This window comes from Monomorium pharaonis, chromosome 2 (assembly GCF_013373865.1).
Source record: "Monomorium pharaonis isolate MP-MQ-018 chromosome 2, ASM1337386v2, whole genome shotgun sequence".
Classification (NCBI taxonomy): Eukaryota; Metazoa; Arthropoda; class Insecta; order Hymenoptera; family Formicidae; genus Monomorium; species Monomorium pharaonis.
This window is the reverse complement of record NC_050468.1, coordinates 17,129,378-17,153,514: the sequence shown is the minus strand read 5'-3', so window position 1 is coordinate 17,153,514 and position 24,137 is coordinate 17,129,378. Positions and strand designations below refer to the sequence as shown.

Sequence of the window (24,137 nt, the reverse complement as noted above, 5' to 3'; positions counted from 1 at the left end):
CTTGCGAGAAAGTTTCGGTTCGCTTCCAACTACTTCGTCGTCCGGATCGTAATCCCGGGGGAAAGGGACACCGGTGAACTTCCTAGCAGGCAACATCCGACACGTAAAATCGTGTAAAACTCCTTCATTACGATTTTTCATGTACGCTATATTCGTAACGTTGTTATTTCTGTGAATCCTTATTTAAATAGTTTTTATCTGAAGGAAACTGCTCAAGACTGAGAAATTGATTTTTGTTATGTTTCTAGAAGGAATAGCGATTAAATTTTATGTACTGCATGCAACATTCTACAAAACTAATATTTATTTATTTAAAATTTTTATTGATGGAGAGAAAGAAAAAAAAGAGAATTAATTTTAAAAGACAGATTTTTTAAAAATAATTGTTAGATTGAACAAACTTACCTGTGAAGTTTGATCCTAATTATGCCATTTGTCTCGTCCGGATGGAAATAACTATGTAGTTATGCGGGAGCACATTTCCATCCGAACGAGATAATAGGCATAATCTGTTTTTTGCTATAACATAATATGCATTAATGTTTTATATAAATTTTTAATTTTTTAGCCATGTCTATTTATGAGACATTTTGTACTCATCTTTTTTTTTAAGATTCTTGAAAAATTTATGATTTTATTACATGAAACCAAAAATATGAAAGAAAGAGAGAGAGAGAGAGAGAGAGAGAGAGAGAGTTTATATTTGAATATTGAAATTAGATGTAGTCGTATTTATTTATTATGAGTTAAATAATTTTGAGCCAAAATTGTTAAACTTATATGTAACTAATCTGATTGTCTAAAAATAAACCTTCTTGTATATTGTTTTTTACAAAGTATTGTTTTAATACGAACTTATTTTGGATAGAGATAAATTGCACCAGCAATGAATGAATATGATAAAAATTTTCCATTTATTTTATGTTTGTGCGTAATTATACTCTCATTTTTTTTAATGAATAAAACTAGTTGTAAATTGTACAGATAATTATTTCATTGCATAATATTTGTCACCTGCATTTTACCGGGGCATTTTACATCTCTTAATGCGAATGCACTACACTCAAGAAAGAAGTAAACCTTTTTATCGCTATTGGTATAATCTATGTTAACCTGTCTCGATATATTTATTAGGATTTTGTGGAATATTCTCTACTCGAAATGGCTACATATGCGGGCGACCGCGGCGAAATTAGTTTTCTCAGTCTGTTCTAATGCCTTCCGGAAAACCACAAAATGGACGTGGCTAGCCGGACGCAAATTCAGCATTAGTGCAATTAAGAGGCGTTTAGCGCCAAAAATTATTTGCTGCACGCTAATATCAGTAACTGAAATACAAATATTTTAACTAGATTTTTTAAGCTTATGAGCAATCAAGAATAAATATTAATAAAGCTTATATTTGTAAAATTATTCTTTCTTTTTAATTTGCATTTGCATTAATAAAAATACAGAAAAATGAAAAACTCTTGAATTATGTTAAAGGACTGAGTTTAATTTTTAAAATAAATGATAATAAAAAAAATGAATTTTTAAAGATTTATTTGTTGTCATAAATGTTAAAGAGGAAATAGAAAAGCAAAAAAAGGAAGATAAGAGAAATAAAAACTTACATAAACTTTTATTATTTTTTATTATCGCAGTAAGAGTGACCAGCAATTTATAATTTTAACAATTAAGTATGGTTTATGAAATTAAATGTGTTTGGAGTCAAACATTCTTTTTTGAAACTGATTTTAAACTTTCTTGTTAATTATAAATTAATTTTAAACAAAACTATTTTATAATCGTACATTGTTCTAATTTTATATTTGGACAAGTATTAACTTTAAAACGAGTAAGTCTCTCTCTAGAAGTAATAGTCGCAGAAATTATTCGCGACAGAATGCAAAGATGTAATAACGGATTTTCATTACGACAGGCTGCAATTCATAGCTACAAGATATCAAATGACACTGTCTTTCTTGCATAATTTTCAAGACGAATAACATTTTCAAGAAACATATCATAGTTATCAAGAAGAAAAAATGAAGAATATCAAGTTTTTTCATCGAATTGTCTATTATTCAAGAGTCACAGGATATGCGCGCTTTTAATTGGACGCGTTGCTTCATTTAATTGAAAAAACTGCAGATAAGCTCAGAAACAAGGCGTATTATTGAGAACCCGGGCGCAGGACAGCGCTGCGGCTGCTGTATGCGGAACATTTTTATGCCTCTTATCCGATGTAGCGTATTTATTGTGCCCCGCGGAATACACCTTCGAGAATAAATATATGTGCAGGTTGCAACGGCGAAATTAGTTCTCTCTTGAGCGACTCGAATTTTGTCTACTTCTTGTCCTGCATCGCGCCGCCTCTTTTCTACACCAACTTGTGTAACACAGACAGGGAAGAAAATCCTTGGTGTCTTTAATTAAAGATCTCATTTCGAGCTTCCTTACAAACCGTATTACCCGTCGCCAGATATATTACTACAAAAGCCAAGAATACGCCTGATAGTAAATGGACGCTCGTTAATGGGACAAATAACGCTGGAAGATATCTAACGCTCATAAAAATTTAATGTTCGTTGATAAATTTGCAATTTATTAACGCATATTAAATTGATTAGAGATCTATTTATAATTAATAATGTACACGAGAGTTAAATTATTAATGGATTGAGATAAAATTGAGGCAGAAGTTGAGAATAGTCGTATACTAAATTTATGTAAGATACATTTTATACGAGCTACTGACAAAGATCATGAATCATTTTTGAAAGAAAAATTTCCTTCGATGAGTAAATCTTTCATATATTTTTAAGAAGAATATTTGCTGAAGTTAATTGTTTAGAAATAGCTTTAAATAGCAAAAATTAAGTAATTTCTCTTTTATGTAAAATATCTTATGTTAGTCTTCTACTAAATAGCAAGGATAACTTATTTCTCTTTTATGTGAAATATCTTACGTTACTCTTCTACTTTTAGTAGATACCGTGTAAAAATTTGTTAGTTTTAAAATGAAGAAAATAATAGGCCGCTAGATTAGTACGATTATCGATTAGCTAACACCGGAATTGCCGTAAATGGCGCTTCGATATTAATGCATCGGACGCGTGAGCGATATTCACGTTAATTACTTATCAATTTGTAATTAGGGATTATGGATTAAGGTGAGGATTTGGGTAATACAGCCAGACAGAATACAACCGCGATGCCATGCGCGACGCAACGTAAAAGCACGTAAACTTTGAAATATTTCAAACGGCACGGTAACGTTAATCTGGTATAAGTAGATTAGCTAAGCGTAATGAGCTCATCAACGTAATCGCATTTTTATATCCGTATTTCATACTTATCATGCAACTCACATTTTATCTTCTTATCTCTCTTGTATGCATAATATTTAATATTTTGCTATTATTACTACTATTAGATGGCTAATATTGTCGTTATATTCATACTCCTTATTATTAATATATTAAGTAATATTATATGTATTTGTGAGTATTGTGATTAATAATCTCTATCTTGCATTTAAATATATAACTTTTGTATCAGATTTTAAAAGAACTAAAGAAGATTAAATAGTAGAATAGGGATAAATTTGAAATATGGATTATAAAAAGATACTAATTTGATGGATTTATTGCACAGCTAATTTGCATGTCGTTGCATTAACGTTAGCGCATTGTTTAAAATATTTTGGAGTTATGTGCTTTTATGTTGCATCGCGTATCATGATTGCATTTCTTTTTATTTTATTGTCCTTAATTCATATAATTCAATGGATTCTTTAATCCGTAATTCCTAATTATAAAGTGATATTTAATTAATGTATTGAACATTGACAATTTGAAATTAATATTTTGTCTGTAAATTAATCTTATTATTTTATTAATATTTCAATAAGTGCTAATATATTATATGTGTGTATGTGTTATATCAATTTTTAATTTTTAAATTGTTTAATAAAAGCGTCATTAATCGGATTAACTACGCTCAAATTGTAGATAATCGGCGTCTTATATTACGTCTTAATTATTTTGCTCTGTAATAAAATCGGGATACCGTTAATTCCGAAAGTGTGCCCCTGTCCCGTTGTAACGTAGCGTGTTCTAATGAGCACTCGGCGCGCGCGAATCGATATCACGTTAATTCCAGAATATCCTGGCCGCGAAACTTGCCGACTTCAGCGATAGCCAACTCGGATTTCTCAACAAACTTTCCGCGCGCGCGGTGAGCGAGCGAGCGCGTCGGCGGAGCGGGTTAAATTTGCGAGCCATTAAAGCGACGTTAGCAAGATGACATTACCATGGCAGTTTTCCATGGATGCTGCTCGGTATTGCAAAATCCCATGGTGTTGTAACAACTAAGGGGAGGCATTAGAATCGCGAAATAACGCCTGAAACTTATATACGAAATTGCGGCTTCGATTTCATCGAGTATTCAAAACAACGACATAGAGTTAGATAGACTTGTTATACTTTGTTACAAGTTTTCGTAAGTTGCAGGTTACTAAGTTTGGCTATAAATTGTGGATATATGTCTCTAAATTTTAATGGATTTTAAGTGTTCGACTAATAAATGATACTGACGTACGATTATGTTCTATGATATAATGAAATTGAAATAAAGTAGTGAATTATTATAATTATTGCTTACTCTTAATAATTATGCAAGAAATAAGAAAAAAATGTTGTTTCTTTTAAAGCGGATCTTGGTGTTTAATAATATTTTTGTGACTTATATTTCTTGATTTTATAAACAATTTTTACTTATATTATTATTTATAAACAACTTTTACTTATAGCATTAAGATTTACTTTCATCAAGAAATGACACTTTCTCTTATTTATTGTGTTATTTACATGGTCAAAAATAATCAACTTATTAAAAATTATAATAAGTAATAACGATAGCAATCTAATCTTTATCTTCCTTTAAATTTTAATATAACGCCTAAAAACATTTGTCACTGCGTAAATCACTTTTGCTGAGAGATAAGTAGTGCGCATCGTTAAAATTTGTTTCTTCCTTTTCCTGTCTTTTTTCCCTTGAATGGGGAACACTTCTTTTTAATTTCTTATTTATTATCAACCTTGCTTTTGTAGAATTAATGAGCCTTTAAAGATGCTCATTCATTACAATTTAGCATGTACTCAACATTATTTTACAATTAAGACATTTAACTGTTTGTAAAGTTGTTTTGATCTAAAATGATTTATCGTACTTCTAATTTCGGAGAAATTTTTAGTTTATAATATAAAAATTTATATATTTTTTACGTATATAATATATACGTATATAATATATATGTATTAATAACGTATGTATAATATACGTTTTTACAGAAATTAATAACTTTGAAATACTGTTTTTTGTTTTTATAAGATTTCTTAATACAAGTACGAAATTTTACATAACGGTGTAATGTAAAAAATAGTGTCAAAAATTTTGGAAAAATTAAAAAGCAAATATAACTCAACTTTAGTTTGAAAATATAAGTAAATATCTTTATATTGAAGAAGAGATGCGACGCAAAAAGTATTTAGAATTTGAATTTGTGAAAGATGCCACTGTTGCTCTTATTTTTTCCTTCTATGAATACTTTTTTTTAAACAGTCGTTATCTTTTAACTGGAAAAGAATACAACGTTATTATTTGTTACGTTTGCAATTTTAGTGACGTGGAACGGGAGATCCAATGTATGGTGTATAATTAATCGTAAAGTAAGCGCATGCACAATTAATTGCCTCGAAGGTTATTACAACGAATTACAGCGGTACGCCACGGTACATTACGGTCAGTGTTAATTAGAATATCCAAGCAAAGAGCGCTACGTGAGTGCGGTGATGTTAATGTGGCGTATTTATTTGCGCGCCAAAGAGATTTGAGCATTTTTCTGTTAATTCTTCGAAAAGATTTGCGACTTTATAATTATCGTCAGCAATTAATAACAGTAAGATTTATTTACTACAAAATAATAGTATCTCTTGGTTTTCTATAATTTAAAATATTTAGATTATAATAGATTATTATTTAAACTTCTACTACTATAAGTTATAAATTATTATATCATAATTTTATGATTTGCCTGAATAAGAAATAAAAGAAACGATAATGTGAAAAGATTATTAAGATAACATGCATTTCTTGCAAGTAACTTAAAGATAAAATTTAGAAATAATTAGATATCTACAATCCAAGTTTTACATAAAAAATCGATAATATTATAATTATAAACATTGTACAAAGGTATTCAATCTTTTATTTTTTATGAACTTTTAATATTTTTGTTTTTTTAATATTCTTTATAAAATAAAATTTAAAAATAAGGAAATTATTATTCCAACAATTATTTAAAAATAAAGATTGTGTGTGTGTGTGTGTGTGTGTGTGTTTCATACTTTACTTAAGAAATTTAAGTGGTTTAATTTGCAATTTGATTTTCTACTATTTGTATCATAATTTACGCAAGTTTTAGGATTATAACTGGCTAATAAAGTTATAGCTATGTGTTAGTACTCTCTAAAATAGCACAATTTTGATGCTTTGTTTAATCAACAGTGGAGTGGAGTAATATTTAACGTTTTTTTCTTTTAAATAAAAAACTCAATAGAAAAGTTCGGCAATATACTAGAAATATACTAAAAATTCCGGAAATTGTAGCACAAGCTAATGACTGCGATAAATGATAATAAATAATAGAATATTAAAATTTTATTCTATTAAATGACATATTTTAAATATGAACACATTTAAGAATTAAATTTAAAAAATTTGTAAATTAAACACAAAATTTTAAATATGAAGATGATATATTGATCTCTCTTCAAAATTTTATCAGAAATTATTTTATAACAGAGATGTTAATATAAGTGTTTAATATTAATACCTTTACTAATTTATATAATAATTTATTTTGTTTTTTAATTATGACAAAAAATTTTTAAATTAAATTTAAAGAAAATTTTGCTACTTGAAATATATGATTTTATAAAAATATAATTTTGTATAAAAACTACAAAAAATGTTTGCAAAGGAATAACTACAGAAAAACTTTTGAATTGAAGGATTAAGCAAAATCCAGTTTAATGCCTAGTTTACCGTAGAAAGCCCGGATTATCGTGGCACTCTATTTATTCTTCGGAATCTCGTCTATCGGGTGGTAAATGACACCACTCACAGACGATTTGCGATGAAAAATTCTTAGCTATTCGCGGCGTAATGCCCTATTCTTTTGGTTTATTACTTGGCGTTCGGCGTTACGGTGGACTTATTCCCTAGAAATATACATTATAGAACGTTATATTATATGTAATATATATGATCCGCCTGGACTTAACGACTAACGATGGATATATTCACTGGGGAAGTTCCGTCAGTCAGCCGGCTTTGCGTTCGTCCGACAGTAATTGCTATTAACTTGAATATCGAGCCCGTCGTTGCAACTCCTCTTCGAAGTTCATGCCAAATCGCCTCAACTAAACTACGCTGAGACATCCCACCGGTTATAACTAGGCCGCTGTTCGTGAAAGTGTGGACGGCCCTATAATTATTACGCGACGGGCTCGCAAGCGAGGGAGAACTTGGTCTCTCTCACGTGGCGAGAACTTCTGAACGATATTGATGAGCCGCGGGAGCAGCCTGTTAACGCGATTGTTCGAGTAGTTCGACAAACAATGCCCATTGCGAGCGAGCAAGTGCGAGCAGTGTCTTGATTCTGCAATGTACCTATAAGTGAGCAGCCCTGAAACGCTATTTAGGAACGCTTAGTCGAATTGTGAAGGAAACGTAATTTTCATAAATGAGTAAATTGAAAATATACACATGTAATAATTTTTGAACACTTAATAAAATGCGGCAATATTTCTATTTAAAAATTAGAGATAAATAGGAATAAATTAGTCAACACACAAAAGTAAAAAATTTCTTATTTATAAATTAATGTTGAAAAAATCAAAATCTTGTACACACATAAAAAATTGCTTTTTTACTTTATCGAGAAAATTATTTTACAAATAGACAATATAGTATCGGTAATTCTTTGGCACAGACTTATTCAGTATCACGTAGCTCAACCTGTGTTGAAACTCTTCTTATTTGCACTTAGCTTCGTCAACGTTTCCAATACACACTGAAATAAGCAAAGTGGTTCAGTTGGATAGAATCCGTGAAACTTTGCGCTGACAAGAACAGCTTTTCTCTGGCAAACAACTTAACGAGATACTTTCTTGGCTGCTCTTGATTTAAATTATGTACGCTTTCATCCCCATAATGCGCTGTTAAGTTTTATTTGTAAAAGAGATGCTCTTAATTACTTTCGCTTTTGTATAATGTATATAAAAGCAAAATTCAACCGTAAATTTTGAGGTACATTTCTAAATAAAGTAAAATTATACGTATCAAATTGAAAATAAAAAATGATCTAAAAAAAGTATGATAATATATATAAATTTTTTCAAATATATAAATCTTGAAGGTTATTTATTTTGATTTTAATAAGTAGTTTGTTTTACAATAGTAACATGAATTATTATTACAATTAAATAGAATTTTATAATATAGAAAAAAAATTTCTTGTAAAAAACAAATATTTTAATTTAATTTACCAATGTTTCTATATTTTAATATAGGTTTTATATTTAAAGTAAATTTTTATTTTATTAAAATTTCCTTATTTTATACACACATAAAATTTTTATTGATGATTCTGGAACAATCTATATATGCAATGTAAAAATTTTTTTTAGCATTTCTACAATAATTATTTAACATATATAATATGTTAAATTAATATATTGTATAACCTGTTAAAATAATATTATGATCATGTTAAAATAACATATATAATACGTTATATAGGTTACATTAACATTATTATAATGTTAAAGTAACATGTTACATGTGTTACTTTAACATAATTTTCTCATTAAATTGTTACAGAAAAATTATGTCAAATTATAAAATTTACATTTATTTTTATGCTAAAATATAACATAATATTTATGTTGCTATTTAACATATGCTTAATATGTTAAATTAAGAGGAAAATTACTGTGGACCGTTTTGGACATGCGATATCTGTTAAATTTAACACAATTTTTTACTGTGTAGGTATCTGTATAATCCATATGAATAAATGATTCGCATAATGCGATATCACGCGAAAGTTAGGCAAACATGATTTCACTATGTAAGTTGCTTAGACATGTATGTAGTTACTATTACGATATATTATACGAATGTAATATGATCAAAAAAAGATAAAAATCTAAGCTCAAAATTTTTACATTAAATAGAAATTCTCAAAATACTACGGAAGCCACAAAATTATGCAATTATATCTGTGCAAATATTTAACTTTTCGATTCGGTAAATCTCCGTCTGAACTCTCAGTAAGTGTGCATGGTAATCCATAAACACACATGCGTCTAGTTATGTACGTCTAGTTAAACATTATAATTGGACACGTTAGAATTTCTATTTGTAACTGTGATAAGCGCGACTATCGAATCGGACGTTAACTCGTCAGTTTTGACTTAATTACATATATGATGATGACATGCAAAAGGGTCTCAAATGATCAATGTATAATAGTTTTTATCTGGACTTAATTACATATGTATATTTATAGATATAAATTTTATTTATTTAAAGTTGATCTTAATACATAAATTTATTAAATATTTGTGTGATAATTAATATTTTAGTAATTAACAACATTTTACTGTTTTGTTGAAGATAATTAAAAAATTACTAATTTTTTAGAAGTTTGCGCACGGCGATTAAATAAGTTTGGATTCTAAAGGCGTGATAATTTTACTCTCGTAACTTTCTTTATACCTTCAATTATTCATCAAATCAAATATTTTGACTCGCAATTTTGGTGTTTGATTTATCGGCTCGTAACAAAGTTGTGTTAATGACTGTATGAGTCCCAAGAGAACATAATCACGTCGTTTAATTACAATTATGCTGGCAACTTTCTGCGCGCAACAACTCCAATACCGTCACAAGAAAGAAATGAATGCTGATGAGAAGTTTCAATATGCTATTTGCTAGGTCGTAGCTAAGTTATATTACGGCTTTTCTAATTCCAAACGAGTGTAATTTATGTGTCGTTAATGTGTCAAAAACTTTTAATGTACAACATAATTATTTTGAAATAATTGTAATATATAAATTAGCTTAAATTTTAAATTTTAACACATCTGTAATTTGACACATAACAGAATTATATGTGAAAATCAAATTAAAAATTTAAATTATTTACAATTAAAACAATGTGATTAAATTGAATCTATATTATATACATATATGTATATATATATGTATACACACACACACACACATATATATATATATATACTACATATACAATATATGTATATACATGTAATGATATATGCGATGTGTACATATATGTAGGTATATGTGAATAAATGGATTAAAACTTATATGCGGCACATTAAAGTACCTTAGTTTATTTACAATATGAGTATAACCACATATCATAATCAATGGGTTTTAATGTCGTCCTATTTTTATGTGGAAAATAAATGCCATCTCTTCGTTTACGATTAACGGAAACTGTGACACTGACAGCGTGGTGAATTGTGTCGATATCTTGACACAGGGAATATTGTAAAAAGTGACGGCTATTTTAAGCAATCTCTTGCGGAAAGTTGAAAGATAAATTATTTTGCGCGAAAAGCCATCAGTTAAAGTAATTTAAATGTATTAAATAATAATTTATACATGTAAATATAGATATATTTAAAAAATTAATATAAGCATAAAACTGATTTCTGCATGTATAAACAATTTTTTAAACAATCCATTATTACATATTTAATTAAAGAATTGACTTTTTTTATTTGCAATTTATGATTATAATTTATCTTTTAATATAGAATTTTATAAATTGTTCAAATATTATAGAGTTATATTAATTATCTAATTGTTTACACAAGTATCATACAAATATTTTTTATTTCCAAAATTTGTTATTTTCTTAAATTAAATTATTTTGTATTATTTTTTCTTAAATTTTTAAAATAAATACAAGTTAGCATTTCGGTGCTATTTCAACATTTTACTTTTGATTGATTATGCATGAAGACATATATTGATGGTTGTAGTTACTTCAAAAACTTCATTTATTCTTCAACGTCTGAAAGATGAGCAAATCGTGTTTGTTAGAGATGACGGATGCAAATTAGGGAACGTGGTTAAGGTCGAGGATAATATTTCTAGGGAAGCGAGCTTAATCACGGTTAGCTCTTTAATAATTGCCTTACCATGTAAACGGGATATTCGTCGTGCAAGGCAGTCGATATTCTTGCACAACTTAATTTTTTTAGTTTTTTCTCCATTTATTAACACAATCTGGTTTTATAAAGAGTTTTTATACAGAAAAAATTTTTTTGAATTTTAAGAAAAGTTTGCACTTAATTTTTGCAATCTGGATTACCAATAGTTACGTAAAATAATCAGGAGCACATTGCTCTTTGTACTTAAATTATTGAGCATACTGTGAATCATGTGAATATCTTTCTGATTGCAATTATAATTTTTTTAAGGCATTGATATAAACATTGACAAATATTTAAAATAAGTAAAAAGAAACCTTTTTGTTGTATAATAATATATTTGTTAATTTTTTTAAAATTTATTACATGAAAAAAATTACATATTAAGAATTATATATTTAGAAATGATTTAAATCATAATCCAATTATCCAAATATTGGAATAAATAAATATATATATGTATATATTGGAATAAGTATATATTGTATGATTATAATATTATATATTTATACATGTTACGAACAAAAGAAAAATGAGTTTATCGACAATGAGTATGCATTCTTAGGAAAGAAAAATTAATTTATTAGCAGCAAGATGTTTACGCATTACGTATATGTAACTATTATTTGTAAAATTATTATTTGTCTGTCTTGTGTAATCGAAATTCGTTCAGTCGCGTGTTTAATATGGTGAAATTGTAGTTACCAAGTAGCGCATTTTTGAGAATACTAGTTTAATTCTATAAATGCTGCTTCGACATTGAGTGCTAACTCTTAGTGTTACAATTATAGTAACATTACAATAAATCATATATTGGTTTTTTGCTTTTCACTCCATTGTTCTATAATGAAACTGAAATACTACAATGCTTATTTTTCAAATTAAATATTAAATATTTTAAAAAATTATACGTGTGTGTATGTGTGTGTTAATAAAAATTTGTAAGAAAATAGTAAAAAGGGTCGTAGAGAACTTTTTTATTCTTTCTATTATTACAAGAAAAATATAAAATCCCCCTCCCCCAACTTTACTATTTATATATATATATACACACATTATTTATTCTGGTATGTTTATTACATTTTTTTTACTATTTTATTTAAAAAACTTAAACATTATGCTTTGTTAAAAATAAAGAAAATTTGCTTAAAAGTTTGTAGTAATTTTTAGTTATTTATATTGCTTATTATATGAAAGACTTACATATTATTACTTTTTTTCACAATTTATTCTGTTAAGAGAAAAGACATAAGATCACGTGATCGTATTTTTACAACAGCATAATCATTATAATGTTGTAAAATTCAATGCCGTGGAGGTTTATCTATGTTACAGTATCCTTTACAATCGACGATTAAAACTTGAGTAGTAATGCAGTAAAAGTTACGATATCTACTTTCCCATAAGCATTTTTAATAACGCCTAGTTAGAAATTCGATTCGATTGGAACTTCAATTCTATCATCGTAAAACGAAACAAATTACTTATTCTTTAGTAATTTTAGTATGTCATCGAATCTATCTTAAAAAAGTAATTTTGTACAAAAAATAAATTTTTATTGTATTATTAAAATGTCCAATAAAGTTAATAAAAAAATAGTTCCGCTGTTTTTAATGGAATGATATAATTTGAAGAAACTATTCTGAGGAAAAGGTATCAAAAATGCAAACAGATAAAAATATACATATAAAAAATGTGTAAATATTTTAAAGTTTCTGAATACTCTAGAAAAAAAGGTACGGTTCATAACTCATTTTAGGGCCTACGGTTAAGTAATCAAATTTTTGGATTGCTTATAATTCCAATTTTACATTTATCTTTTCCAATTGACCCTGTGTAACTGAAAATTGCAATTAGCTATTTTATTTATTTTTAAAGTTATAGTCAAATCTCTCAATTAGCTCCGTCAATATTCAGTTATGCAAAAACAATTTTTTCCTAAGTGGCACTAACTAAAATATTAAGTCGCTTAACTACAAAAAATGGTCAAAATTTTTGTCAGAGTATTTTGTTTTAGCTCATTTCTTTAGAATAAAAAAAATACTCTTTGTTGTCATATTATAGACATAGAGGATAGAAAATATGTTAAAATAAACTTATTAACCTTCTTTTACGTCCTTTTTTGTTAGACATATAATTAAAAAAAATAATTTTTTTTCTACAATTTAAAAGATTTTTATTATTACTATAGCAATTCTGTTTTTCTTTTGCGCAGAGGGAAGGTGAACGAGATGGAGCAAGTTCCTGGGGGTTGAGATCGCGTGGATCTTTGAGATGACCGTTTGGAGAATGCAGCCGACCACTTCGATGCTCGGCGTCATCGCCATTGTCTCCGTCATGATTACTGTCACTACGTCAGGTAAGCGATTCAATGTATATAAATTGATGCTTTTAATTTAAATTAACAAGATATTTATTAAAATTTGTTAATATAATATAATAAAAATATTAATTTGTGAGGAAATAGAAAGGTTTACAATGACGGGAAATTTGATAATGTGTTATTTGTTAAGTGGGCACAGGAATGAATTGAATTGTAAATCTTTATATATAGGATTTTATTTATATAGCTATATTGATAATGAAGAACTATTTGCCAAATTATAAAATATTTACATATAAAACTGTTCCAACTTGACTCATTACATGATGCAAATCTGATTTTCGAGGGATAACTCAGGAATGTATAAGGATATTGATATTTATTTTTTCTTAATTATAAAGCATTAAATTTTCTATAAAACCAACTACAATCCATTATATATTTATATATATTTACATTTTATACTTATAAAAAACTCTACTTTTTTAATTTTGTGTCGTTATTTTGTCAATTTCATGTATAATTTATATTTTAATTTATTCTATAGTGTACCAGGACATAATATTCCGAATCGTTTGGTTTAGTTACGCTAATTAAATATATTATTAATCAAATCACAATCTTTGCAAAACTACGATTAATATTGTACGATCAATTAGATTGCAGTAGCTTCATATATTAATATTTTATAACTTTAAAAATAGTTTTTTGTTAATAATATACAGTATAGATGATCAATGAAAAAATTTAGTATTTAATTTATTTTTTCTAAAGATACAATCAGTGAAAAATCGGTAAAGTCAGTGAAAATAGACTAATTTTTATTGGTAGACTTATAACTTTTTAATTAGTGAACTAAATACACTGATTTTTTAGTGATAATACACTAATATTGAAGTCGAAATCACTAAAAGACAGTGAATACTTACTAATTATCGCAGTTGTAAGTTTATTATTACATATAGTGATAATACACTGATCATTATTTAGAAAGTTCCTATGTCTATATTAACGAATCAACGTTTATTGAAGTTTTTGCTATTATTAATCTTTTTACTCTCTTTCAATTTTATTTTTTGATTACTTTTAATTATTTTTATATTTGATTTATACATAATTGATTATTATTTGAAAAATATAAACAAAAATTAATCATGAATCACAGATAGCTGCAGCATAATTAAGTAAAGAACACAAAAAATATTTACATTTAAATAACAAAAGTATATAACATAGTTAAGTATAAAATACATTTAATTAATTTTCTAAAATAAATTCTAAAATAAATTAATGTAAAAAATAAATTATTTACTAACGAAATAAAATAAAATTTTATAACAAATTTTATTTAATAATTTTATATAATGTATAATATATATTACAAATATCACAAAGCTTTAAAAAGAAAATAATTGGAAGAACTTTAATATCTATGAAATGCTGACAATGCAAAAATTTATGAATATTTTCTGCATCATATCTCAAAGTCGAAGTAGATTTTCGCGCTATAAATTCAAGCCATTCACTCTCAGCTCGCGACGAATTTATGGTACACTTTCGGTTGAATACTTTTGCAATGTAATATTATTTCGAGCAAACGGACGATTCGTTTGTCTCAGTTTATCGGAATGCGAGGATTTTTAATTAACCTGAATGTCTACGCCGTAAGCGTCGAGTCGTAACAACGGAAAACGGCCGGCCCGGCAGGATAAAGAGGGTGAAACTCTTTTGTAGCTGCCGAGCCAGTTGCTCTATACAGTCTTTATACGAAGATAACCCCACCGGAATTTACTTTCTTGCGCTTCCTCGCAATCACCATTTGGTAGGCGAATGCCCTTTCACGCAATTCCGCGCACTCTACGAAACCTGAAAGTGCCGTATAACGAGATTGCGCTTAATGTGTACAGCTTTTTCATAAAAACAGTTTTTATCTTCAACAATTATTATCTTCACGAATCATAATAACTCTAATTTTAACCGATAAATTTGTTTATAAAAGAAACAAATGTGAAGTATTTTTACTCGATAGAATAAATAATATTTTATCAAAAGTTTTTGTCAATAAAAGCAAATTGATTGAAATGTGTACTTTTTTGCTATAGTGGGAAAAAAAGCAAAAATTTTTTACTTTGTAAAATGGATTTATAGCATTGACGTTTGTTATACAATCACGATATTCAATGTTTACACAATTTCTATCTATGGAAGTTTTTTCAAATCTTAAAGAATCCACAATTTCTAAAAAAATTGATTTGTGATTAATTATCTGTAATTAAATTAGACTATTAAATAAAATTATTATTTTAATAAACAGTTATTTATTCTAAAAACTTAAAAATATGTTTATGAATTTGTAAAGAGATTTTTTCTTATAATTTTTAAATCAAACTATTACTTTAAATAATTGGCAAAGTAGTTGTAAACGCGAGATGGTTGTATCAATATCATATTTTCTTTCACATTTCATCTTTCATAGCGTAAATGTTAAACAATTGGGCACATTAATATAATTTTTTACATATTATATTAGAAAATTATAGCATTCAAACGAACAAAGTTATTGAGGATAGGTACACTACAATTATAATATTGAAGATAAATACATTATTATTATCATAATACGTACAATTTATTCAATATTAATATAATTGGTATAAATTATATGTATTATCATAATTGTAATGAGGAAGTACATATCAAGTATATCAATGCACAATTATAATATGCGTTTGAAATTGCATTGTGCAGATGACCAGGAAAAAGTTAATAAAAAATAATTAATATATTTACTGCCATTATTTATAATAAGTATAATCTTTAATTTTAAATTATTAGAAATATATGGCTAAAATTATTATACAAATTAAGAGATTTTACGTTAAAAGTAAAATTTATTTTGTTTAAATACATTTATTAAATTATATATTTTTATTATATGTATATATAAAATATATATAATAAAAATATGTAAAAAGTACGTATAATATAAATAAAAAAGATATATATAAAATACACATTATATTTAACGTAACGGAATGTTTTTGGAAACAAAATACATATTACTTTTTTAATCAAATAATTTTTTTCTAATATATTTTTTTAGTGTTGGAAAACAATTGTGTTTATTACGCTTGATAATTTCAAAATTGTTACAACAAATTAAATATATTTTTTGTGAATATTATTTTGTAAATATCGTATTTTCAAATCGGGATTTCCAACCTATGGTAGACTTACTCTTAATTCAGCTTTTCAAAGACTAACGTCCATCTGAGACTGCATCTGTCGCGCCCGCAGGAATAATCTGTGGAATTTCCTTCTTCGCACGTTTCGCGAATTTGTCTATCACACGTGACAAGCGTAAATCCTTACTGACAAATTGCGGAGCGCGGAGATAGGTACGCTACGTTACTTCGGCACGTCCGCTCGATCGTAGAGGGTTGAAAACGCGCTCGGCTCGAAGGTAGAAAAGGGAATTAGACGCGAAATTTGCAGACGCGCGAATGAAAAATGATACGTTACTTATGCATCGGTTACACGGGCCCGATCGAAGGCTATCAATCACAAGGAACAAACGCAAAGTGTATCTTCATTTTGTGGCGGGGCTCGCTGTATCGCGCGAGGCTAATCGCCGAAATTTTGCGCGAATCACTTGCACTCCCAGAGCAATGGCGCTTTTAAGCTTCTGCGTATCGTACGGCGGGGCGCGATCAATCATTCGCACAATCGCTTGTATTCAGGGCGCGAGATTGAAGAAAAAGCTTCCCCGGACGGATTGGCAACAAAACCCGAGACGAGCGAGCGCCTTATCTGTTATCACAGAACGTGTTATTCGGAGCATGTTCACAGAGATCGGACTGCCACGAATAATAATACTGTGTAATCCCGACAATGCGAAGATTAATATGCCAATAGAACTTTGATAATGCCATCGGAAATTAATCAAACAGAGTTGGAATATGCCCGAATCATAACTTACATTCTATGCGTCGGTTTAGTTTCTAAAATGTCTTTTAAGTAGCTTATAAAATATGGACCAAATAACTAATGATAAAGCGATCTTTCTCCAAGCAGGAATTGCTCAGAAGATTCCTTAGATTTTCACGGGGGTCATTGTACGTATCCGTCGTTTTATAAATTGTTCTTCACGTATATATTTACTTCAAAGAGAGAGAGAGAGAGAGAGAAAGAGAGAACACAGCTTGGCAGTATATAGAAGCACAAAGTAAATAAATTGTGATGTATCGATTCGTCTGTAGCAAAAATTGCACGAGAAAATTTAGCGATCTTCGAATTTTCCACCAAAATCTCTGTGTACACACATCTGCCGTTTTATAAATCATTACGAACGTCGTCGGTGACCAAAATTACACGGCGTTGCTCGACAAGATCGATCGATCACTCGCGACGCAAAGCGCGCGTTAAATTGCTTCCGAACGACGAACGAATGTCACGTTGTCGTTTCTGTTGCTGTTACCATTACAGCCTGTGCTGGCTGTGCTATCGGCGTGGCCGGCAATATCGATTCGCCTAAACAAGATCGCTGTCGCCAAATATCGCGGTATATATATATATATATATATATATATATATACATATATTGGTTCGCTGACGTTTGCGCATTTTTCGGTGAAATCGGTGATTTCCCGAAATTTTCGCAAAGCTGTATACAGTATTAGAGATTGACACGTTATGAGATAGACGAAATTTTGAAAAAGGATGTACACAAAAATTTTTGTAAAAATTCTAACTTTAATTGTACACAGTCATTACAAAATTATTTACTTCTGGATTCTTTATGAAGTCTTTCCGTTTCACAAGTTTTGTAGTTGAAACATTAATAATTCTTCAAGATGTGATTCTTGAAGATGTGTAAACATGATTAATTTTATCCGAATTAAGAATTTCTACAAGTTACTATAGACAGTTTAATAATTTTGCAACATTTTTGATATTAATGCATAACAAAATGTCCGTGTTTGGAATATAAATCAGCACTGATAGGTATAAACATATTAAGATAGGAAACTACATTTTAGGATTACAATATGTTTTACAATATTTTTCATCTGTGGTGATTTGGTGACTCTTAATTTTTCGCAAGAACAGCGAAGATGAAAGGCCGAACTGGTGTAGCGTCTTGTGACGAAATAGAGAAAATTGAAAAGCAAAATGCTTGAGGAACTATATAAAAGTCTGTAGCTGTTTCAAGTAGAAAAGATAGAAGAAGGTACAGCGTTCTCTGGTAGAAGTCGTGGATAGTAATCTTCCCTATTTGTCGCTATGGTCAGATATAGCAAATGGAGTGATCGCTCTATATTCATAGCGATTGTTATAGCTGTGTGAGCGCAATATCCACTTGCGTAAATAGGATTGCGGTGATTGTCAAATATCGTGCGACGCGTATCAGAACATCAACGAGTCTGCGTTATGTCAACAATACAGTTTCATTCCACAATAAGTAACGCTATAGCGTCAAAGTTTTTCTTTTTTTTAAAACATGTCACGAATATATTTAAAAAAATTTTTGTAGATCGAATTTATGAATGAAATGATACATCTTATGATATTAATTTTTTTTAATATAAAAAAGAGAATTATACATTGAAATAGTTTTTTTTACAAAATTTATTTAGTAGAATTATATTCTCATAATTATAGAAATAAAATGTCTGTTGGATTTATTGTTAAAATTAAACTTTTATGATTAAAAACTCCTAAAGTATCTACATCGACGCAAAGTTTTCAATTCCGAATAAATCGTCAAAAATATATTTCAACGCTATCGCTAAACTTTCTATTACAGTTATTTTATAAAAAGTCGCCCACTTGTCGCTAACAGAAGAATAAATTTTTAATAATATGAAATAAATTTCTCGATATTGGTCGCGCGCGCTAAAGTAAATTTCGTTGAATGACAGAAAACGTGCCGAGCGAAGTTTTCAAAAGAGTTGTTTATCTCGAATTTCTTCATGGACTTCGATTGCGATCGAAGCTCATAGGAGAAACGGAACCTTGCACCAAAAACTTGCCAGCGCTTTCAGGCAGCAAATAAAAGCACAATCGTTACACGCTCGCGAAATGAAATTCCTGCGGAAATGAACCTGCGGTACTTTTGTTTCGGGAAAATACGTCTCGCTATGTCGCATAAAAAGGAATCATACACTGTAGAATTATCACGTGACTTTTGTCGTGCGAAATATATCCAAGCGAGTAGGAAGTCGCACGCAGATTTTCGGTTTTTGTTCTATGTGTTGACAGTTATCAAATATTTGGTAGGTATAAATTTTTGAATTAAAAGATTGTACGAATTATATAATCTCAGTTTACCTTACTAAAGTTTACCTTACTAAAAGTATATTGTGGATGCCTTCGTTACAGAAATACATATATTAATTGAATATATAGTCCGATTGTATTAGGCATTTTCCGAGTTTTCACCCATGTTTCTCTCAAAGCAAACACGATTTTCGACTACACTGCCTCACTTTATAACATTTTAAAATCTGAGATTTTGATTGGCCATTTATTGACTCTCCTCCGGGAGCTTTCGAACGTCCCATAAAACTCCCGGTTGCACTTCTTACGTCCGTATTTAAATCCTCACCCGAATGGAGATCATCCTACCTCGTTCCAAGTCATAAATCTCGGGAACGAAGGGAACGGTCCGCCTCGTCGGCATGTCGATTCACCCTCGACACGACCGACGAAGCTGTATTCACCCTTACATTTCCGCGCATACATCCCTTCCGACTTAACTTACTTATCGTTAATGCGGCTGTTTGTTTTCTCCCCGCAGAAGCGGAGAACGGCACCATCGAGCGTGGCATTAATCATCTCGATGAGGAAGATCAACGCTCCGACGAGAGAATCGCAAAGAATCACACTGTCGAGATCACTGGCTGGTCTCGCAGCAACGACACGACAGCTCTCGAGGAAGTTATTTCACCTTTCACGGTTGAGTATCCAACTTCAACAAAGGATTCGCTCTCGCTCGTTACCACGGTGGATTCTCATTTCGAGAATGCATCGAAAAAACACGTAGACGATCAGATGATATTCGCCTCAAAGAGGATCGAAGACTCGGAACAGGCGGAAGAGGCTCCGGCGAAGAGGCTGGACCACGGTGACGTTCGAGGGACAAACGATTCCACGATAGAAAAGTCGAAAGACGACTCGCCGACGGTGATATCAGTGGAAAAGGATGAAGATGTTACGGAAGCGAGGTACGGCGAGCAGAGAAACGTGCAAGATATCAGGGCGATCTCGTTCCAAGTACCACCGCCAGACGAGAAGGAGGAAGACTATCAAGACAGCCGACAACAGGGGAAGACTAGCGTCAGCTATATGAATGAAACGAGGAAACTCGGTGAGACCAGGAAAAATCAGTCTAGACCGGCGAATAACTTGCTGGTTCCCGGCAAGTCGACGAAGGCCTTCTACGAGATTAAACCGTCGATCAGGACTCTCGAAACGGAACGCGGTCGTGATCATCAGTTTCAGATAACTACTCACAGGACGTTACCGGGCAGGAAGTTCGTCTTGCCCAGCGTCGATAGCGCCTTCGGAAAATTCGGCCCATATTTCGAGGACGGTGACCGGGAGATAAACGTAACCGCGAGAATCGGCAGTACCGTTTTGTTGGACTGCAAGATCGGCATGCTAAGCGATAAGAAGGTGAGTTGATCCAGCCACCAGTTGGTTAATCCTTTCTCTCGACAATTACGAAGGAAATGTCAGAAATGGTAAAATAAGCAGATTTGGTTATACCTTCGTAATTGACAACCGTTACACGATCTGTCACACGACAAACGGGTAAATTATCATGACGAAGTAAATTGATTTGTCGAGGCAGATACTTTCGTTTCATTGACAGTCTGTCGTGCAATAATCCGAGGCGCCACGTAATGGAAACGATGAATACCGATGAACTATGGATTGAGTGAATGTTCTTCGTTTCTAGCGTTGATTTTATTGTCGATTACAATTTAATTTTTGTTCTAAAAATTGAAAAAGGTAATTAATAAGTTAAGATATTTAATTAAATAAGATCTTAAGGGGATGCTAAATCTGTCCTGTTTTATCGATTATTTTGCTTATTTTTAATTCACTAATCTTTTAATTGTATTTACAGAATTAAAAATCCTTTTTTACAATTAAAATACAGACGGTAACATAAAATACGCGCATAAGAATTTTATATAAAAAACGAAAAAAATTTTAATGTGTAAATTATATTAAATTTTTTTTTTCGTTTTTTGTATAAAATTCTTACGTGAATATTATGTTATCGTCTGTACTTTAATTCTGGAAAAGGATTTTTAATTCTATAAATACAATTAAAAGATTAGTGAATTAAAAATAATCAAAATAATCAATAAAACAGAACAGCTTTAGGATCCCCTTAATACTTTTATAAATCATATTTACTTATTACATATTTTAGTTTGTTATTATAATTATTTTGCTTGTGTGTGTGTGTGTATTTTAAAGTATAAAGTGTATTTAAAGTATTAAAAAAGATAGGTACTTTGAATCTTTATAACCGCAAACATATGAATCTTTTAGAGTTTCGTATTTGATTTTTTTGCTATAAGATAATTTACAATAAATTTCCTTTATCTTGTTCAATTTAAGGAAATAATTAAAGCTTGTAAGATCAAGGCAAAGTAAATATCTAGGAATTGCTTAAACTTTGTTAGTCTAATCAAGAAAACCGCTCATTTTTCTCCGTCAAATAATGTGAATCGAGAGGAAAGAGTAATGATGGGGAAGGTAAAGCGCAAGGGTACGAGAAAGATGTAACGGCGAGTAAGCAGAGGCGCAAATTATAATTGCAAACATCGTTTGTTAGTGTCTGCTGCGTGTACGCTCTCGTCTGTCTTGTCGTTGCGAAAGTTTTCGCATTTCAATCAGTGCTGCCTCTCGGTACCTTCCCCTCCCTCTCTTCCGTGATTTCTATGTCCATTTGCTCCTCGTCGCGCTTGGACGGCTTGAAGTTCCGAGGCACGGGCGCTCGAGATTCCCGCGGGATTCATATTCCACGGAATACGTAATGCAAAACCGATTGCGGTGGGACGGTAGTACCAAGGAACGAAAACGAGTGCTCCCGATTCGAGGCGTGTATGCGTGTCGCGTGGATGTCGTCTAGGTAGGTATGGCGCGTTATGCGTGTAACGTGCACGCCGCGCGCTCCGAGAATAGCAAACAGCTCGAAGGGAACTTAATTATGAAATATCGTTCGTGCCATTTGCCAAGTGCCATTGCTCTCCTTTAAAACGGCTACTTAAGAAGTCGAGGAGAACGATTATTCGAGGAAATATTTGTTTGTATTAAATGTTTGCTTGCAATTAGGATTTTTTAAGTAGAATGAATCCTATATAAAGCAGACATTATAAGGGTTTCAGAACACATTTTTTCTAAATATATCTCTATTAATTATCTCTATTAATATCTCTTTTATTTAAATTGATTTTTTATCACATTTACATTTAAAATGATTTTAAAGTTAATATTTTCAAGTAGATAGAGGCATTTTCAGAAAAATAGGTTTGAAATAAAAGTTTGTTATTTCTATTTTTTTACGTGTAACTCGAATCTGCAATAAAAGGTACATGTTACGTTTACAAAATTCAACATCCGGTCTAGATAGTTTATTTTCGGTCAGAACCAGAGAAGTTGAAAATATTATTTGGCAGAGCGTACGATTTACTTACCAAAATTTGTGGGATTTTTGATAAAGGTTATTTTTTTTTTTTAAAAAAGATATATGGATAAGAGATCTGCATTAACCTGTTTATTATTATAACAAAAGTATTGTACTAAACCAATAATTTTTCAGTGTCGAGAACGAAGCACGCTTTTAATAACAATTTTAAAGATCTTTTTGCATGTTGCATCTTTCTTTGCTTTAGCCTTTCTTAAACAAAAGTTTAACATTCTCGTTAATTCCATCATGTTGAGGGACTGCTGAAGCGACTCTTCTTGAACTTCTATCGAGATAACTTTTCCGGCAACAAATTTAATTTGAGTGACACGCACTGTAGGTCCAAAGGCCCTGAAATTATTTTCCTGCGGCGGAAAGTTTTACATAACATAATTCGTTAACATATTGCGTTTACGAAATCCCCTCGGACGGTTAATGTTTTCGTCGCGGTCGTTAAGTTTTCGCGAGACAGACTTTTATCCGTGATGACAAACCGTGTGATAACTTGTCCCGTGATATCCCGTTATTACATCGGTTGGCACGTATGGTATGAGATCGAATCTCGAGAGAAAGCTTTGTGCAGAAAGAAGAAGTGAAAACGTCGCTATAGGCAACATAAAGGCCAGATTGTACTATGTTTCAGTTTTACTATTGCAATTATGAAATTAATTATAATTTATTTTACAATCATCGCTGCCTACAAATTAATTAGATATAACTTGCGATATTATTTTTAAATCTTTACTTGAGCAATAGAAACATTTTTTTTCTATTGGTTTAAAGAATTTAAATGGAAATTGGTTAGAAC

General features: G+C 30.2%; 1 protein-coding gene across 6 annotated transcripts in view; it reads left to right on the top strand.

Annotated features, from left to right (window-relative positions):
* LOC105836137 overlaps window positions 1-24,137 on the top strand; it is a 285,642-nt gene that overhangs the window by 190,622 nt on the left and 70,883 nt on the right. For all 6 annotated transcript variants that reach the window (XR_004962301.1, XR_004962298.1, XR_004962299.1 and 3 more), the window contains exons 4-5: window positions 13,516-13,659; window positions 20,423-21,300. Coding sequence is in view for 2 of the 6 variants with exons in the window: in XM_036283185.1 (XP_036139078.1) it covers window positions 13,575-13,659; window positions 20,423-21,300 (963 nt within the window). In the remaining 4 variants the exon portion in view is untranslated. The remainder of the gene's footprint in view (window positions 1-13,515; window positions 13,660-20,422; window positions 21,301-24,137) is intronic.